This window comes from Gallinula chloropus (genome assembly GCF_964237585.1).
Source record: "Gallinula chloropus genome assembly, chromosome: 1".
Classification (NCBI taxonomy): Eukaryota; Metazoa; Chordata; class Aves; order Gruiformes; family Rallidae; genus Gallinula; species Gallinula chloropus.
In genome coordinates, this window is record NC_140085.1 from 53,090,045 (window position 1) to 53,109,623 (window position 19,579).

A 19,579-nucleotide genomic window follows, 5' to 3' on the forward strand; every position below is an offset into this window, starting at 1 on the left:
AACGACCGCACACTGGATCATATTTACTGGCTATAAAGTGGAAATCCTACTCTCTGATATTTAATTATTGGATGAGAGGAGGGAAAAAAAGTATGACTGTAGCTTTGTCATCCATTGCTACAGAACCTTCAACCAAAACATTTTAATGAACATTTCCTGAGACCACGACTTGTCTCAGTAGCAAAAGGACTTCTCAGGGTCCATCGTAGCTGTAACAAACTTTGATGCCCCATGGGGAAATGGTCTCAAGTCGCGTCAGGGGAGGTTTACATTGGATATTAGGAAAAAATTCTTCACTGAAAGAGTGGTCAGGCATTGGAACAGGCTGCCCAGATGGGTTGTGGAGTTACCCTCCCTGGAGGTGTCCCAAAAGCATGTCAATGTGGCACTCCAGGACATGGTCTTAGAGGTCTTTTCCAACCTTAAAGATTCTCTAATTCCGTGTGTCTTGGGGGTAGGCGCATCTCTGACCTAAGAGTAAAAAGAGGGCAGCCTTGGGTACATGGGAGCGTAGAACACCTCATGTGTTGCTGTAGGACATCATCAGTACAGAATTAGTTGTGCACTGTGTCTGTTTGAAGAAAAACTTGTGCTAGAAACACTATGCACAGAGATGGTAACCCGTCCGTGTGTTTGCTTTTTGTCTTAAAGCAGATAGATCCATCTGAACAAAAGACTCTTGCAAATCTACCATGGATTGTTGAACCTGGACAAGAAGCCAAACGAGGCATTAATACCAAGTATGAAACTACCATTTTCTGATATGAAACTGTCCCCCCCCGTTCCCTGTTGTGCCTTGCACGCCAAGCAGTCACAGCACAGCCTTTCCTTTATGGCAACATTTCAATCCAGCAGCGAGGAAGACTGCACTGTATGAGTGGCCTTGTAACTAACAAAAACAAAAAAAGGCTGACAGTCATTTCTGGTGATGTTCTTCTTCCTCCAGCACTGACAGAAGAATGACACTATACGAAGACTTTTAAAATCACAGTCCACAAGAGGAGTGAGAAACCTTATTTTTCACGCAGTTCTCCCTTGTGACTCTGCCACAGTGCTTTCTTTGATTTCTTATTTTAGGAATTCTACTTTTTAAAATAAAAAAGATTTAAAAAAAAGGTCTCTAAACTAACTCTAATGCTGCCTATAGGTAGAATATTTGATTGGTTTTTTTATTTAAATCTCGGCAGTTTTTAATTGAAATAGAACCAGAATTAATAAATAGAGTATTTGTGAAACCACTGAATTAATTAATAATTCCTGTGTTGAATAAAGAACTCATTAAAGTGACAAGAAATTAGGCACCCTGATTTCTGTGTGCGCTGGTTTTATATGTAATCATTGGTGTCCTTTGATCCTCTGCAGAATAGGAACCTCTTGCATTGTAACTAAGGATCAGAGTTTTATGAATGGTTAGAGAAAAAAAAAAAGGTATTAATAATGCACAGAAGACGTTTATTAGATATTTTTTATGGAAGAGAAGTACTATAGGAAAACATATGAATATTTATGGAAGGAAGCCAGATTAATTATGAAAAAATATTGTTTATTTTAAAGTTAAGTAAACCACTGCTATTGCAGCATTATGAAAATTTTAAGAGTTGTAGCATCAGTGCACTGGATGTTCCGTGTGATCAGTCTGGAATGAAAGCGGAATGGTCGTTCTTACTACACCCACATATATTTATGCAGCTCAACATTGCTATAGCCATGAATTCTACTGGTATTTTTAAAAGAAAATAATCTCAGTGGTTCTTAAAAAAAATAAAAATAAAAAAAAGCCAAACCCATGGATTTTGCTATCAAGATTTCTGTCACAGAAAGCTTGTTTGGAAGAATGTTGATAAAATTCTACTGCAAAACATTTTCTAAATAAAAAAGAGTGAGAAAAGAATAAAAATTCCAAAGTAATAAAAAAGTTTTCATGGAACAAAAATAGTTAAGCATTTGCTTAATATTTGATTAAATAATATTTACTTACATTTTCTTTGGAGTGTTTTAATTTTTTTAATGTCTGTGGAGTATTTGTATAATACCATGATGTATATTTATGTAGAACTGAAATTATAACAGTACAAATATCACTATAGGAGAAGAATGACATTTTAACGTATATTGTTCTATCCAGGCAAATTGTGAATCATTTTTGAAGTTCATTATAGAGATATTGATAAATTGTGTGGTTGTCTTAATGTTTTTTTAATTATTATTTCATATCCAGCTGAGGTTTTCAGTTAAGAATCATCAGTTGGTAAATTCCAAAAAATAAAAAAATAAAAAAAAAAGGATAATTGAACTTGGTTTAAACCTGATAATTGTATATGGTTTAGTTAAACCTCATCATAGCGCTGAGTGATGACATAATTTTAATACAGTATTCAATTTACTTGAACAAAATAGTTCCGTGTACATATTTTGCCTCTTCACTGTTGATATGTACGTAGTCAACTGACAGTAAAAGAAAAAGGAGAAAAAAAAAAAGACTAAAAAAACCCCAACACTAAAAATATGGTACCAAAAGAAAAGAAAAATTGTATAGGAGAACAGTAAATAGTAGCCTCACTGCAACAAATACTCATGTAAATATGCTTGGGCTTCCAGTTATAAATTTTGTAATTTTGTCATTTATTTATATCCTATAAAAGCACACAAAATAAAATGAAGTTGTACAGTCCCAGTGCTTCGTGCATCGTTTTGTCATTGCCAAAGGACGTGAGAGGCCTGATCCAAAGGAGGCTGAGATCAGTGAAAGTCCCTCTCCTCCATTTCACTGGGCTTTGGATCTTGTTCCCCACAAACCCAGGCACTGCTGGGGAGACAGTTTCTGTTTAGAACAGAGGTTGGGCTTTTTTAATGGATGGTAAATACCGAATGCTTTAGAGTCCTTAATTAACTAGTTCTTTAGTGCACTAATGACCTGCAGCCTTGCCGTATTTAATCGCACCCTGTAAGGACTCACGCAGGGAGTTGCATTAAAACATGTTCACTTCAGACACCAGAAGTACAACGTGGCCAGGTTTTTTAGGCTGTAAAACTGGGGCAGCTCTTACGTAGCAGAGTGACCCCTAAAATGAAAGGATGAGACAGGAGCTGCAGCACAACTCCAAGCAGATGTCAGGGAAAGGAGTGAAATGACAGGAAGAACTGGCAACTTGCAGGAAGAATTTGTTCTAGGTTCATCAAAAAGACCCGGTAAGGTGGCACAATGAGCAGCTGAACTTGTCTGGGAGGGATAACTGGGGCAAAAGAGAGTGAGGATGGCAAGCAATGCTGATGAGAGATGGGGCGGATGAAAGACCGGTGGGGCAGGGAATGAGTGTGAAGAGAAGAGCTTTGGGATGCAGGGAGGCAGTGAATAGTTGGAGCCTGTGCAGCAGACATGAATTGAAACTGGAAAGTGAAAGAAGAACTAACGGGTGTAAGGCACTCCTGTATTTGCAGAAACCTGTGATATGTGAGGGAAAATTTTCCCCCACTAACTCATGCTAGGGTAAGCCAGTTGGAGAGAAGTCCCAGGGGTCACTTCTGGCAGGGGACAGTGATTCAACATTCCTTTCTTCAGATCCATAGAGACTTCTACAATCCTACTAACACAAAGCAGATACTACTTGATCACTTTTTGGTCAAGGTGACTTTCCATTCAGATTCCTGGAAGTGTACAGGCAGTAAGGGGACAATGGTCAGTCTTAAAAGTGAAGGAAGGGAAAAAGACAGACACCTCCAAAAGATCAGAAAGTGAGGAAATTTGCAATTCTTGACCTCTGCTCAAGGTAAAGAGGGAAGCAAAGGCAGTCAAGGACACTATGTGAAGAAACCAGAGTGTCTGGATGCTGGAAAACCAGGAGTTCATTGCAAGATAATGCCTTACAGTGGGAGGGGTGGAGAATGGGCAGAAGAGGAGACATGATATGGAAGTAGATTGCATCTGACATGAGAAGATAAGGAAGTTGGACTCAAAATGAGGTAAGTGTGGGTGACAGGATTTGGAGAATTATTTGGGTAGTAAGGACTCCAATATGCAAGATAAAAAACCTGCTGCTGGGAGAAGGTTTAAAGACTGAAGAAACTCCTGAGGGTAGAGTTGGAGAAACTCTGTCTTGTGGAGAATTTCCTAAAGCAGATGTTGCTGTTCAGGATGGACGTGGTGATTCCTCCAACCTGGCCTGGGTGTTCATTAAAAGCCAGAGGAGCTACAGCTCAAAGTTGGCAGGAGGTGACACTTGTGTATCTGGTACTAGTGCTCCGCCAATAATTTTATGAAAGGGTGTTTCTCCAGCAGAACCACAGGTCTTGCAGCCTGAAGCCAGTATCACCGCTTCAAACACTGTCATCACCTTAAAATGGTGACTGTGGAGAAGAGAATTAGCAGGTTTTCTCTGGAAAGAAAGCAGCATGCTATATAGCTAATACACTTTCACATCCAACAGTGAAATATTTTATCACTTCCGTTCTAGATTAAAACAGGCAGCTTGTGCCACGTGAGGAACTCGCATTTAATTTTGCCCTAGATTTCTTTCAAAGTGTGCTGTTCAGCTGTCCCGCTTCACACTTCACTGGAGGATGATGTTTAAGATGTCATCAAGGCAACAGTCTAGAAATAGTAACTTCAGCAGCCTCCCAACTATCAGCCCAAAGAACAATTGCCTCTACAGAAGAACTGCGTGGCAGCGACAAGCATGTAAGTGAAAGACATGACATAAGGATTAGAGACAATATTTAAATGTGGGGACTTATCTAAGAGGAGGGACATCTTACCGCATGTAAAAAGACCAGCTGAAGAGAGTGGGGAGAAAAAGGACTTACAACTTGCTGGAAACGTGTGTAGGATTTTCAGCATGAGGAGGGGATAATGCGCAGGCTTCTACTGAAAAGGTCTGTAACTGTTCAGTGCTCTATCACGTCTTTAGGTGAACTGAATCCTTCGCTAAACTAGCAAACTGGCCATACTACTATCAAGCCAATACTTGAACACACCAGTTCTGGTGACATTTCACACCTGAGGTCATAGCCCAGGCTGGAGCAGCCACAAGCTCAGCTGACCAAATGGACACGCAAGGTTCACTGGCTGCCAGAGTCGGCACTAGGACAAGGAATAAATGCAGCCAGCCAAACACCACTGTCCTGCTGAAGAGGCAGAAGAGGGAAACCAGGGGAGTGCCCTGTGTCCCTTGCCTGTACGGAAGGGTACATGCCAAAAGCAGGAATGGCAAGCAGCGCTTCCCTGCCTGGCGCCCACTCTCGTACGATAGCACCAGCAAATTTCTCTTCAGTCCCACTTAATAGGTATATGCATTCGTTAGGGCCATGTCTTTCACCTTCCCACTACAGAAGTTGGGTGTCTAGATAGCTTTGAGAATGTGGGTCTGGGGGAAGGGGTAATAACTAGACAGACAAAAACACTACCGGCACGTAAGCGAAACTAAATTCTCTCTTTCTACTCTCGCAACCAAGAGCTTTGAAAAGAAAACTGCTTTTTCTGTCAAGCAGGTAAGCTGAATTCAAAACACTTTGCAACCACGTAAGTGCAACTTAGGCAGGAACTCAGGGCCTTAGCCTTCTTCCTCACACACAGAAAGCCTATCATCATAAGCTCTCTTCACTTTAAGATACATGCCTTTTTGTTACTGTTTCTAAATGTGGTGATTTCTACACCTTCAAGTCACTGGAAGAACTGCTCTAATTCTCCAGATCCAACGCTAAATTTATTCTAATATAATCATTTAAAAACAAAGAATTCATGCACGATATTAAGGATGGGTCAGTATTTGAAAGAGCGTGTCCAACTTTGAAGGCAGCCTACTTAATGCCATCTTTTCTAAACACCATCTCTTTTCTAATAGAAAACCCAGAAAGTCAGTTGAGACAGAGGAAATGGAAATATGCTCCAGTGTAGAGAATACTCAAAGAACATCAACTTTATCCTATAGTGACACCATGAGGAAGAAAAGAAACACACCACACTAATTGTGAAGAGACATTAGACGCAGTGCAGTCTTCGTTCTTGTGCTCCTGATATCGGATATTGGTCATTGCTAGGTTGCAGAATTAAGGGCTTGGGCATGTCCTAAGCAAAAAATAGCCTCATGTATATAAATGAGGGTAGACTACTTATTTCTTGAGCTGATAATTTCAAAGATAATTTTATTTTTTGTCTCAATGGTACCTTTATATACTTGTACTATTATGTGCTGACTGGAAGGTATCAGTGGTACATGAGGTGAGTAATTCTGCGTTGCGTGAATCTACTGAAACCCATAAGTCTATGGGAATGCTGTATATGACTGGAGGTTAATGTGAAAAGGCATTAGATCATTCAGCACAACCATTCACCACTCTATCGCATCCATCTCATTTCACTCAGCTATATCTACGTAAAGCTTCACGAATTATCTGGGCCAAATACCTTAAACCTAGAAAATGAAGATGACTGCTATAAGAAGTAAAGAGACGAGACCACTAAGGTGCCACCATTACACCCAGCCCCTGATGTGGCAGGAAATCCCTTAGGTGAGAAGTGCCTCAGTAATTCCAGCCAATGGTACCGATGCCCCCCCACCACCACCATGAGACATAAAAAGTTGGGGGGAAAAAATCCCAGCCAATCTGACTGTGGGGAAATCTCTTCCTCAGCCAGAAGTCTAGTCATTACATAATGTAGTCTGCAGGGAAACTGCACTGGGAAAGTAAAAAGAAAAATACCTGTTGCACCTGAAGGCACAGGTCACCTATGTTCAATACTGCACTTCCTAAAGTGGCCAATCTCAAAGGAAGGTGAAAAGATCTGAAGGGAAAATTATACAATACCAAAATGAAGTTTTTCCTGATCCACAGATGACCAACAAAACCCTGTATGCAGACCTGAGACAAGGAACTCTCTTTCTATACCTATTTTTAGGTGAGACATGCAGAGGACGGGAATAAAGAGCTTTGTTGCAATCCATAACATGTGAAGCCTACAGAACAGCTGCAGCATTTAAGTAGAAACTGAATGGGTTTTTGAGACGTTTGTTTAGACTCAGTTTTGTGCAGAGAAGTAGAAATTAAGAATTGCTTGGCATGATTTTACAAGGTGGTTTGTTGTTTTTTCCCCCAGACAATAGCATTTGTTATTCTTTTGTCGGCTGAAATGTCCTGCCTCTTCCCCACACCCCACTCCTCAGCCACCTCTCCAACTCAGAAAACAAATTCAACTCAGGCTTCACACTGCACGACTTTTGCCCAGCCCATGGCTCACTTTTTGTGGGATCCTCTTCTAAATTTTGGTTGAATCCATTTTTGCCCCTGAAATACAAATACCAGAGCTATATTGGGACACAAGGGGAAATAACCAGCCTCTCTTCAGTGTCTGTGGGGACAGGACAAGGGGCAATGGCTGCAAGTTGGAGCACAGGAAGTTCCGCACCAACATGCGAAGAACTTTTTCACAGTGAGGGTGACAGAGCCCTGGGACAGGCTGCCCAGGGGGGTTGTGGGGTCTCCCTTCTCTGGAGATATTCAAGACCCGTCTGGATGCCTCCTGTGCAACCTGTTCTAGGGAGCTGCTTTGGCAGGGTGGTTGGACCCGATGATCTCTGGAGGTCCCTTCCAACCCCTGCGATTCTGTGATTCTGTGATATGTGCCACCCCAGCTGATGTTTTACTAAGGAAGCAGTTCCTCAATCCTTTGAAACAGATCCCTTTTATGTACCCACATGTCCTGTTTACACACCACTGCAGCACTTCAGAGTCTGTACAGACAATACCATCAACTAGTTTCAAGATGTTTTTCATGGCATTCTTACGTCCACGGTGCATGACAAAGCTACACTTTGTAACATAACCAAACCATGCTGTGGGATGTTGAAAGCAGCCACGTGTCGTATTGTGATAGCTACCTATTCTTGCAGTTCACTCTGTAGCCAATTTATATCATCTGCAGCATTATCATCAGAGGCTTTATAGATCATGGAAAAAAAGCAGTTAATAACACTGTACCAGTAACATGACCTATATTTTAATCCATCTAATATGTTCTCCACCAGTGCTATAGAATAGAAGCTCTCTTAAATCAAAATGATGTGTGATAATAAATCAAATTCCCTGAAGTAAACCAAAGTTCTTGTATCAACACTGGAATGGTAAATAAAACCCAAACAAACCAAAACAACCCCAACTACAAGCAAAACAGAAATCTGCCAGCAATGTTTGCTGGAACCAGTATCATAAACCCACGACAATCAGCAATATCCAGAAAAATGCTGCAATGTCCAGAGCATGTTTTACTTTTCCATATAAACTTAAATCTGCCATTCCACTGTTTTACTCAAGACAGCAGGTCAATAGCTGCCTTGGTCACCTCTTGCAAGACACTAGAGTTTTCATGATTCACAACCCTTTAGAAAATTCTCATTTTTTCAAGACACTGATTAATTTTACCAGGCGCGATCCAAAAGACTCTTCATCTTACCCATCTCAGACATTTGGCTATTTGTTGCTTGGTCTTGCTGACTCAAAACTCTTTTCTTTGAACAAATGCATCCTTGCCACCTGTTCTGTTAAGATTACAAACCTCCTCTCCCAGTGATTAATATGTTCCAAATATTCTGACTTTCTAACATTGTATTTCACAACTGTGTCACTCTGATCAATGGAATAAGCTGCTTTTTGTTAATCCCATAGGTTTAAGGGCTTCTCATTTATTTTGATTATCAGTCAATATTTCCTCCATTGATGTACTAACCTCTATCAGTTGCTCCTATCATTTAACTTGTAATTTATGCTCTAAAATATCATGAACATCTCCTGACATATTTATCTGTAATTCACTGCAGCTTTTACACCTCTTTTTAAGGGATGTCCATTAAGACAGAGGGTTTTGTGGTGTGTTTTGGGTGGGGATTTTTCACACTTATGGATTGGTAACTCCTTGGACCCTGTAACTGTTTAGCCCCAGCCAACAACTGAGCATCACACAGCCGCTCGCTCACTCTTGCAGAGCAGGATGGGGAGAGAATCGGAAGGGTGAAAGAACTCATGGGTTGAGAGACATACAGTGTAATAGGACACACAGAGGAAGGAAGATAATAATAGTAATAAATACACAAAACAATTGAACAGCACAATTTCTCTCCACCTGAAGTCAACGCTGCATGAGACCTGCCCCCCAGGTGCCATGCAAGACCCCAGACTGCCCAGCCTCTCAGCCCACACACACAAGCAAAGTGAATCAAGGAATTTATTCCCTAGTTCCCATCAGCAGGCAGGTGTTCAGAGTTCAGCCATCACCCCAAAGTCAGTGCTGTGCAAAACTCCCAGCTGCTGCACCAGGTCCCCAGCCCACCCCCAGTTAGAAATGGATCATGACATCATATGGTACGGAATATCCCTTCGGGCAGCCTGGGTCAGCTGTCCTGGCCGTGACCCCTCCCAGCTTCTTGGGTGCTCCCCACCTTCAGGTGCTTCCCACCTAGCAGGGAAGTGTGAGAAGCTGAAAAGCCCTTGACTGCTTGGCAACAGCTAAACACATCCCTGTGTTATCAGCACTGCTGTGATCCTAACTTCCAAACATGGCACTGCACCAGCTGCCAGAAAGAAAATTAACTCTATCCTAGCCAAAACCAGGACAGACCCCTTCCAATGATTCCCAGCTTTAAGACATCCTACATTACATCTATGTTCCCAGCTATGCCAATTTTTTTTCTTTTTTGCTGGAGTGGTTTGAGATCTGTGCCTCCCTGACAGAGGTGATGCCCTATGGTGCAAGGGATGTGCAAGGAGGGCACAGCCAGTGACCCCTGGAAGACTGATGATTTTTACACCTTGAATTTGATTTAATAATTTGATTTCCGATTGAAGGTTTCATAAAAGGTTTGCTTTTCAGGAATCCAAGCCAAGGGTGTGGGTGTTTTTCATCTTGCTGTAGTTGATTTAACTTGTAAAAAGGAGACTTCACTTCCTCTCTATATTTTCTTACAATTACATAAACATTCCTGTGAACAAGTCTGTAAGAATTTATGACAGATTTAGAGCTGTCTGGTGATAATTTATGAGTACTTTAAGTTGGCCTGATTACTGAAATGTTTCTTATGGCTCCACTTGTTTAACGTAGCAAGAATCTGCCAGGGGGATTAAAAACAACTCTGAAAGGGAAAGATAGATTAAGGTATGCAGTTTTCAAGTTCTACTCTGTTCTTAAGGAAAAAGGACAGAATTGTTTTAATATCCTGTTCTAAGTAGCCTCTAAAACTGGCTTAGACAAAAAAAAAAGCAATGTGCAAGAATCTGCAAGAGCAATCTGATATTTCAAATGAAAAGCAAAAAGTGCTTAACAGTTAAAAAAAGAAATACTGTTTCTGTCAGTCACTGTGCAAACAGCACCAGCACAATCACCCCTTTTCCTTTAACAGACCCCTGCTCTGGATTAGCTGTGCTACCAATCTCTGTGAATAATGTAAGATACGTTTTTAAGAAGATATTTTAAATTTCAAGCATACATCGTGTGCACTGATGCCTTGGGAATAACACGTGCTTTACCTAAAGAGCACCGTATTTACTTTTACCCAGCTGGGTTGGTAAATTTGCCTTTGCCTCATTTTGAGTCATTTCAGAGACCATGATTCGCAAAATTCACCTGAGTTTATATGTTACTACATGAAACTGGACCAAGCTAAAAAAAAAATAAATCACAGAGGGACACAAAGAAACAGAGAAACAAACAGAAGTAAAGAAAAATGCCATGCACAAACACAGAGTCCAATCGTGGCATCCTATGTAAGTACCCAGATGATCCCTCTTGAGTACAGAGCAAGATTCCTCCTAGCCTGAAGGACGTGGTTCTCAGTCTTCTCAGAGCACTTGCTATACCTACTGTGTATGGTTTGTTAAACGGAAACAAGCGCAGGAAGCTTAATTTGGTGTGTAAACAGCCAGGCCCCAAGAGAGCAAGTGCCTACTGAAACACTTACAAGGTATTTTAGCTCTCTCCCCCTTCTGAATAAACACACACACGCCTCTGCATTCAGCTAGTCCAGCAGTATAGCTGCAGGAGATGACAGAGGAAGTGCTGACGTTGTCACTAGTGGCACGTGCAGGCTGGAAGCTCAATGGCTCTCCTAGGGCACACCCTGATGGCCCAGTTTAGGCCTCTCTTAAATCTAGTTGCAAGGTTTCTCATGAAAAGGCCCTGGAGAAATAAGGCGTACAGGAAGTTAATTTGGAAAAAAAATCCCCTCAAACCCCAAGAAACCTTAAACCACCTCTCTCCACTCCCCCCAAAAATACCCCCACACCGACATGCAAAGACACAGATAGCAGCTTGGAAGTGCTGAAAAATATAGGTCAACCTGTATTTTTGTGGCAGAACTCATGTCACAAACAAGCCTGGTCTCAGTATCTTGTTGCACATCGGCAGAGCTGGTGATTGTGTCCCATTCCCAGCTTGAAAGAACAAAGTGAAATTGAGCACAAAAATCACACTGGAAGTGTTTGGAGTACCTGGCACACTCCCCATTCTCCAAACGTAAGGGTTCATTTAGCTTCTGCTCTTCTTGAAACCACGATGGAAAAACGGTGTCCCAAGTCCGCAGAGCTCTTGGGCATCTTCATCACCATCTATCTATGAGCCAGAAAAATTTGTGTCTTGATTGTAGACAGAAGGAAGAATGTAAAATGTGGACAAATACACCTGAGCGTGTGCTATCAGATGGAAACACCTAAAAGCACCTCCTGGCCACAGGGCTGACTTCTGCTCTCCTTGGCATTGCTGTGGCATCTCCAATTGCTATGGAGCAAGGGCAACCATAAGGTTGTGTAAGAGGTTCATGTCCCAGTAAGCAGTTGTAAGAACATACCTGAGTTCTCTGTGACCCAGTAGTATTCTGGATTTACTGGCTTCTTGAAGCTGGGCAGAATGACCTCCCTACAAGGTCCTGTTCCAAGAGGCCAAGAAGACATCACCCAAGCCAGGCTGCTTTCTCAGCTTCCCTTTCCTCTGAAACCTGCAAAGGCATCAGGTTCTGTAAAACACCTCAGGAGAGCAGAGATGAGGGGACAGAAGCTGTTGTAGCTTGATACAATCTGCAGAACTAGGTCCCATAGAGAGACTTCAGTAAGTAAAAAAAATGGGGAAAAACCAATCAGCAATTTGCACTGCATTCTGTAACAGAGGGTTTCACTGCATATTGTTTAGGGGAGGCAGAATAATTTTGGTGTGGAGGATGTTCCTCTGCTGCCAACAGGTTGCCAGGTCCAGCTCTACCCACGCATTCCAATGCTACAAGAGATCTATAAACCTTTACTTTGGAAAACCTCCTGCCATGACTGCATAGTTCAACTTCAAACAACTGCATGAGATGAGAGAGCTGGGAGGGGAAGCCTGTCTTAAAAGGAACGGTTACAACTCAAGGCAATGCAAAGCATTCTTTACAGCAGCTGCATTGCATGGGGGTACAAGTCCTTGTTAATACAAAGGGAGGAAAACAAAACATTAAAAAAGACGAAAAAGATTTGCAAAGGAGCAAAGGTCTGTAAAAATGAAGAGAATCAAAACTTCTACTGAAGCTGATAGGCATCATTAATAGGAAGTGTACCTAAAAATTGTTTACACAACAGCATGTAATTCCAGTTAAAGAACTAGATAAAATCTGCAATGCTCATTAGTTAAATTTGAATGCAGGCTGATTCAATTTGATCCAGAATTATGAGAGATAATGGAAGCATTAATGTTCAATCTGCATAAAAATTGCTTCTGGCCCAACTTTCTTTTGTTTCCTTTAAAATACATCTAACATCAAAGAGAACAGCTACATCTGATGACACAGCAGGACTTTATTATTTATTATGGTAAACTGCCCTAACCTTCTTCAATATTTTAAAGGCCTCACTGTTGTGGTTGGCCTCTATTTTAGCAACCTTTTGTTTAAGTTTTGCCATCCTCTTCCTGCAAATCACATCTATTCTTTGGCTCTTCAGATGTTCTCAGCGCTGTTTCTCATCTGTGACCTCTGCTACAGAGACTTAGAGCCACCTTCATAGATTTGCACATGAATGCAACCATCCCCACCCTAGAAACACCACCTCCTCCCAAGCACAACTTTTTGGGTTCCAGCAACAGGTGCGATGCTGCTGTGGTGTCATGAGTAATTCAAGGATGCACAATTTATCTTGCACTTCTTCAAGGTTTTGTGCTATTTGCTTCAAAACTGAAATTGCCTATGAACTCTGTTCATTCACTTTTCTGCACTGAACCACCATCAGTTTTTCCTAGCAGCAGTTTCAACAGCACTGTCACAAAAAGACAGCTTTCTGCCCTGGTTCCTCACATGAAACATTTATCCTGGATCTTTTTACCTAGTTGTGTGTCCAAGTTCAGACCACCACAGTCCTGTGCCTCCACAGCCAAGGGACACTGGCTGAGAGCCACTGCCTGCTCCTTCAATCTCCAGCTACTAGGTGAAGTTCTGTACAAGCTAGACAGTAGAAGCAACTCTGCCCTGAAGACTAGAGAACACAGTCCAAGACTTCAGTTTCGCTCTTTCCCGCCCTTCCCCCACTTTTTCCTCCATCCTCATATCACAGAATCACAGAATGTTAGGGGTTGGAAAGATCATCTAGTCCAGCCCCCAAACCAGAGCAGGATCCACCTAGATTAGGTCACACAAGTACACATCCAGACAGTGTTTCTCATCTTTGACCTCTGCTACAGAGACTTAGAGCCACCTCCCTATGTTTCCAGAGAAGGAAGACTCCACGACCTCTCTGGGCAGTCTGTTCCTGTGCTCTGTCACCCTCACAGTGAAAAAGTTTTTCCCTCATATTGAGAGGGAACTTCCTGTGTTCCAGCTTACACCTGTTGCCCCTTGTCCTGTCACTGGACATCACTGAGAAGAGGATATGCAATACCACTGCCTATTTGTCAAAGTATTTTTTACATGTAATTTGTAAAGCCACAGTGTATTTAGATTGGAAATAAAACCACAATAAAAAGGCAATAAAAGAGGAAGTGCTCCCCCTCCCACTAGTAAAAAAACAAAACCAAAACCCCCACTCATGAATTCAAATTCATTTACAACTTCAGCCAATGTTGTCCACATTATCTTTATTGAATGCTGTACATATTTAGGATACAAAACCACGTGTTTTTTTTTCTGTTTAATATCTTTTCTTTATATATCTGCCAGCAGTACCTTGATTATACTGACCCGTATTCCATAGCACCTTAGAAATGGTGGAGTTTCAAGTTAAAGAAAAACTGGCAATTGTCAAAACCAGGAAAATACTAAGGCTGTATATTAAAACTTCTGAAACACACACAAAATATTAAAAGTGAGGGACAAAGGGTTTCATTATTATCATTTTTACAAATGAAGTACTTATATGGAGTGTCCTACTGCCATTACAAAAATATGACAATTGTGGTATTAATGCTTGTGCTGTTGCTCAGAGCAGTTGAGACATAATTTACTAGAACAAGACTTACTATGTACCTAAGAAAAGCTGCTATCTTCTCATTCACAAAAGATATGGCAAGTATAATTAGTACAAAAAGTTCAAAATTTCAACTTGAATTATAAATAGGCTGCAAAAAATACAAAATAACTTAAAAAAAACTAGAGAGAAAAATCACATATTACTAGTAAGGGATCCCTGTGCATAGAATCCCATCGTAAACAAAGCTGAGGACAATCAAATATCCCATAGTATAAACTGGATGCTAAATCCAAAAGGAAAAAATAACTAAAAATCACACCTCCTTATATTTTTTCAATATACAGCTTTCAAATAATTGTCATCCTCAATTAGCTGGTTAGCTGTGGTCAGCCTTTCACTGGAAATGTGGTACCATCTCTTTCACTTCAAATGCACTTTCAGATTTTGCCTTGAGAAAACGAGGCTCAAGATGCTCCCCGTAATGAGAGTAGCTCTTCTGTGTCACAATGCACCTTATCTCCACGAGGTTAGAAGCATGGAGGTTCTTACCCCACAGTGGGAACCCCACAGTGGTGCTGTGAACTGAACAGCTACTTGATTTGTTTTCAACAACAGGCACCAAGACAGTTGTGTTCATGGCTAGAGCGCAGCGAGCCGTCAGCCTTAGCACAATGTACAATTTCAAAGCACCATAGTCCTATTATTTCTTCACTGTTAACATTAATTCCAACTAATTTGAATAAATCTTAATACAATTTTCTTACAAAATGGGAAGCAACGTGTTTAAGATGTAAATCAAGACTTAATGTTATGATAATGCTTATTAAAACCAAGATTAAACGCATGCTCATCTGAGTAAACATGCATAAGTGTACATAAATACACATGAAAACACTGTGAATACAACAATGAAATATCATTCACAGCTTAATGAGTGCCAGGGAAACATTTAGCAAAATTTTGTTTCCAGCCTAAAAAAAAGAAATTCATTATCTTTGCAGTGTTCCTCAGCACAACCAATCACAGCTTCTGTAATACATAAAGAATACCAAGATTATCAACAGTCACGTACACTCTGAAATTAGGGGACACGTGTATCGACTTGAGGTTTGTTCCATTCGTGTAGAAGGTTTGTAAGGATTCTCCAGTAGTTACATTCCACCACTATAAAATACAACATGTTTTCAGTTAGCTGAAGTTTAGAATAAATTCTATAAAACATGGTGACCCCACTTAACTGCTTTTCCCAAAGAGGCAGAATTAAAAATAAAAATATGAGCAAGCTTAAGCAGAAAGTGTTTAGGACCATTATAAGACTCATAAGAAAAATGAAAATCCTTTTTTTTTTTTTGAAATGGATACTGGCAGAAGTAGTCTGGTAGCACATACAACAGCTAAACGTTAGCCAACAATCAACAAACCTCCAGCATTCTGGGAGACAAGAGCTCCACAACCTTTCATTTCACAGACATACAGAGATCGTAACCAGTAGATACCTGAACTAATGAAAGACTGATGAAAACACTGATTTCCTCAGTTTCAACACACCTGCTTCCAAAGACTGCTTAGAGAATGTCTTTCAAAGCAGAAAATTACCACTTGCAATTACTTCTGAATTTCTCTTTATGAAAAAAAATAAATTTCAATATCTTTAAAAAAAAAGGCTGACAGAGCAATTTTCTGCTCATTATAAAGAGCACAAATGCTGCTGAAACTCAGTGGATATTAAGGCAGAGAAAAGTGTCAGGGATCTTCGTTATTAAATATATTAATGAAGTATGTTGCTCATAAAATTCTGAAACTAATAAAAATTGCATATATGGAGTTCAAAACCAAACTCCAAGTCTAAAGTCTGAATTCTTCATAGACCTTTTCAGGGGGGTTCAGGTTTCAGAAGGAAAGAAATGAAAAGTGCTAGAGTCACGAAAATGGAACAGTTCTGTCTGAAGTAACACTTTCCAGGTTTGTTTCTTTGAATTATTTCACCTTTTCTTTTTGAATTATCAGAGTATTGCCATTTAATTAGGTATGTTAGGATATTTGAAGGCTTACCTTAAGATAGCCTCCAGATGACACAAGCATTTTGCTGTCAGGAGAAAATGAGAGGTCTGTAACCCAACCACCATGTGTTGGTTCTCCTTCCTCTACAGTAGCTGGGGAGCAGAAGTGAAGTAATGCACCTGTTATAACGTCCCAAATCTGAAGAAGAGAAAAGATTACATATATAAGTAAATTTAAAAGGGGGGGAAAAATCTCAGTATGGAGATCTGAAATGTGTTTTTCTATACTAGAGGAAAAAAACACTTTTGTAAATAAGCATTGTACTTGAAGTGACAGAATAATCAAAAAAAATGGATTATCCTCTTAGGACTATGTCACATCAGTTCCTCAGCATTCATGGAACATAAATCTATCAACATGGTTGCACACTACTGTCTCATGTGGCACACCACTCTTTTCAACTCCCTGATATTCACCACAATGCTCATGAATTAGACATGCAGAATATGGAGGTGGCACAACTCCCCCTCTCTTGAGCTGCTTGGTACTTGGTGCAATCTCTCCCCGTTTTTCTGGGCCACATACCTAAGTGGCACACCAGAGCGTTATGGCACCCCTTAAATGTGCCTGGTTCTTGCTTCCTTGGTAACAGGAACAGTCTGGTACATCCATGCTTGAATGACAGCATTCTTGTTCCCTCATTACTTGGGAGCAATAGTGATAATCAATCACCCCAAACAACCCAGTACACCTGTGCTTAAGACACGGCCCAAAAAGGGGGGTACCAGAAAGGTTCCAAGTCTCACAACAGGAGGAAAGTACCAAAATATTTCATCATCTCAGCTGGGCTGAAGTAGAAAAGTACCTGACAAAAGTCAAGTATCTCAGACCTTCTAAATAGCAATTCTGAGACCCCTTGGAGCGTTCCTGGATGAGAGCAGGCTGTGACAGGTACCTCACCCCAAGCTGAGACACTTCTCAGGGACAAACTTTGCAAGAGTCACCCACCAGGGTGAAGCCAGCCTTCTCTAGTCTCATTTGTTGCCCAATGAGGAATGTCAATGCACTGCAGAGTTTTCACTCTCTACTCAAAAGAGGGGAATCCTAACTATAAACTAGCTTCCTTCAGCCACTTCTCTACTTACATATGTATTTAACCATATAAAATTTCCATTTACAAATGAGGGTGACATACATTCCTGAGCACAAGTATTTGTCTGTCTGTATCTGTATTACATTTTCTGGCTTTATATATATATTTCTTTTATACATACACACTTTAAGATACCTCATAGTGTGAGCCTTGTCATCTTTGAATCTGTAATTAAACTGCTTTTTTGATTGTGTTTTACTGAATCACTTGTAAATCTTTAAAATTAGTCAACCATAAAGTATTGCTAAACTTTAAGTTTTAATTTACCTCCTACTATTAATAAAATTTGGACTGACTAATTGTAACCACGTCAAACACCTTTCATCTGTGACAAACACTAACTATGAGAACTCTATCACCTGTGAACTGCCAATCAAATGATAAAACAAACAGCAAGGTGAAAGCAATACCCTTATTTCTCCTTTGTCATCTCCAGTGGCCAACAATTTGTTATTAGGAGAGAAAGTACAGCATCGCACACAGGCTTCGTGACCTTTCAGCTCATGAAGGACAGATGAGCTTTCAAAGTTCCATATCTAAACAGAAAACATTACAGAAGAGTGAAAAAGTGAACACACAGTTATGACTTCTTTGTAAAAAGACCTTAAAATTCAAATGTACATAAGATTTTTTGTGTATATGCATACATGTGTGTGTTTGTATGTACCTATTATAGTGTAGTCTGGTTTCTTTGTATTACCTGGTTCACACAAGAATGCATTTATTACACATTACTGAACCAACTGCAAGTGTATTTTTTTTCCCTTGGAATACATTCTTTAATGAAACTGATTCCTTTTCTTAGAAAGTTTAAAGCTGTTCATAGAAAAAGGATTAATGCTTTAAAAAAAATTTAATGGGGCACCCTCAGAATAATAGACAGTTCATTTCTTTCTGCATCATGCTTCTAAACAGGAATACCAGAAACTACAGACAGCACTGTCACTGGAGGCTTCAGGAGTGTTTCTTAACTCAGGTTGCCAGATGAAGAATGCCAGGCTATTAACAAATCAACAGGAGGAGCTAAACAGTGTTCTGCACAAATCTGTGCGTTAAACATGCATTTTGTTTGTCACCAGGATGGTGACATTCAATTATGACTAACAGCTTTAGAAACATGTTCACAAGTACAGGAAATTTAATACTAGTGTGACTTAATTAATCACTAGTTACTTAATAAAAAAAAAAAATATAGCATACATTTCAGAACAAATAAGGCACCATTTTTATCTTTGTACAGAAAGTAACCAACCTTTGCAGTTTTGTCAGCAGAAGCAGATGAAAATTTACTACCATCAGGTGAAACAGCACAGGAAAGAACAGCACCTCCATGGCATGCAAAATTTTTTTCTGTGTTTCCAGTAGTGATATTCCAAACCTGCCAAATATACAGGAAAGAGACTTTACTTTTGCAACACTGGAAAAAGTTTTTAAAAAACCTGCATCTTGCACAACAATATACAGAAGATTAAACTCAGCTACATGGTTTTAATAAGCCCAACATTTTGCTATACTTACTGGTATAGCTAAAATACAAGAGTATAAATCTTACTGGAAATAGAAAATGCAAAATATATCTTAAAAGTCAGCTTGCACTTTAGGATCAAGTCAACAAAACATGTGTCCACACAAAGTGCAAGAAATATCAGATGTTACACTAAAACGTATTTTATGTGATTTGTCAATTCATAACCTTTTCTTTACCTTAACGGTTCCATCAAATGACCAAGAAAGAAGTTTTGAGTTTTCCAAAAGTCTGAAATCCTTGATTGCTTCATTGTGCCCTCTTAAAAAAATACATTCATTCAACTGCCAATTCCAGACCTAATCATAAAAGATGGAATACGTTTTAAAAAAAAAATAATGGCAAACATATAAAGAATTAACTGATTGATTTTTAAGTCATAAAAATACTAATAAGTTTTTATGGAGGTGGCCACTAATTAAAAGTTTAGATATTGAAGATACTCATAGTAGAGGTGCTGAAGACTGAGGATGGAATACTATGATAAACTTCCCTGT

At 40.0% G+C, this 19,579-nt stretch overlaps 2 protein-coding genes across 17 annotated transcripts in view; one reads left to right on the forward strand and one right to left on the reverse strand.

Moving 5' to 3' along the window:
- Positions 1-772, forward strand: part of ANKS1B (ankyrin repeat and sterile alpha motif domain containing 1B) — a gene marked incomplete at both ends in the record, with an annotated part of 442,540 nt that extends 441,768 nt beyond the window's left edge. For 9 of the 16 annotated variants that reach the window (XM_084267805.1, XM_084267813.1, XM_084267814.1 and 6 more), the window contains one exon: positions 652-772. In XM_084267805.1, the coding sequence (XP_084123931.1) occupies positions 652-762 (111 nt within the window). The remainder of the gene's footprint in view (positions 1-651) is intronic. The other 7 variants (XM_084267817.1, XM_084267807.1, XM_084267808.1 and 4 more) reach the window with 1 other exon arrangement.
- A 14,651-nt stretch (positions 773-15,423) lies between these two features.
- Positions 15,424-19,579, reverse strand: part of APAF1 (apoptotic peptidase activating factor 1) — a gene marked incomplete at both ends in the record, with an annotated part of 29,614 nt that continues 25,458 nt past the window's right edge. Inside the window, 5 exons of the mRNA XM_084279290.1 lie at positions 15,424-15,567; positions 16,456-16,602; positions 17,968-18,093; positions 18,810-18,935; positions 19,262-19,381. Coding sequence (XP_084135416.1) covers positions 15,424-15,567; positions 16,456-16,602; positions 17,968-18,093; positions 18,810-18,935; positions 19,262-19,381 — 663 coding nt within the window. The remainder of the gene's footprint in view (positions 15,568-16,455; positions 16,603-17,967; positions 18,094-18,809; positions 18,936-19,261; positions 19,382-19,579) is intronic.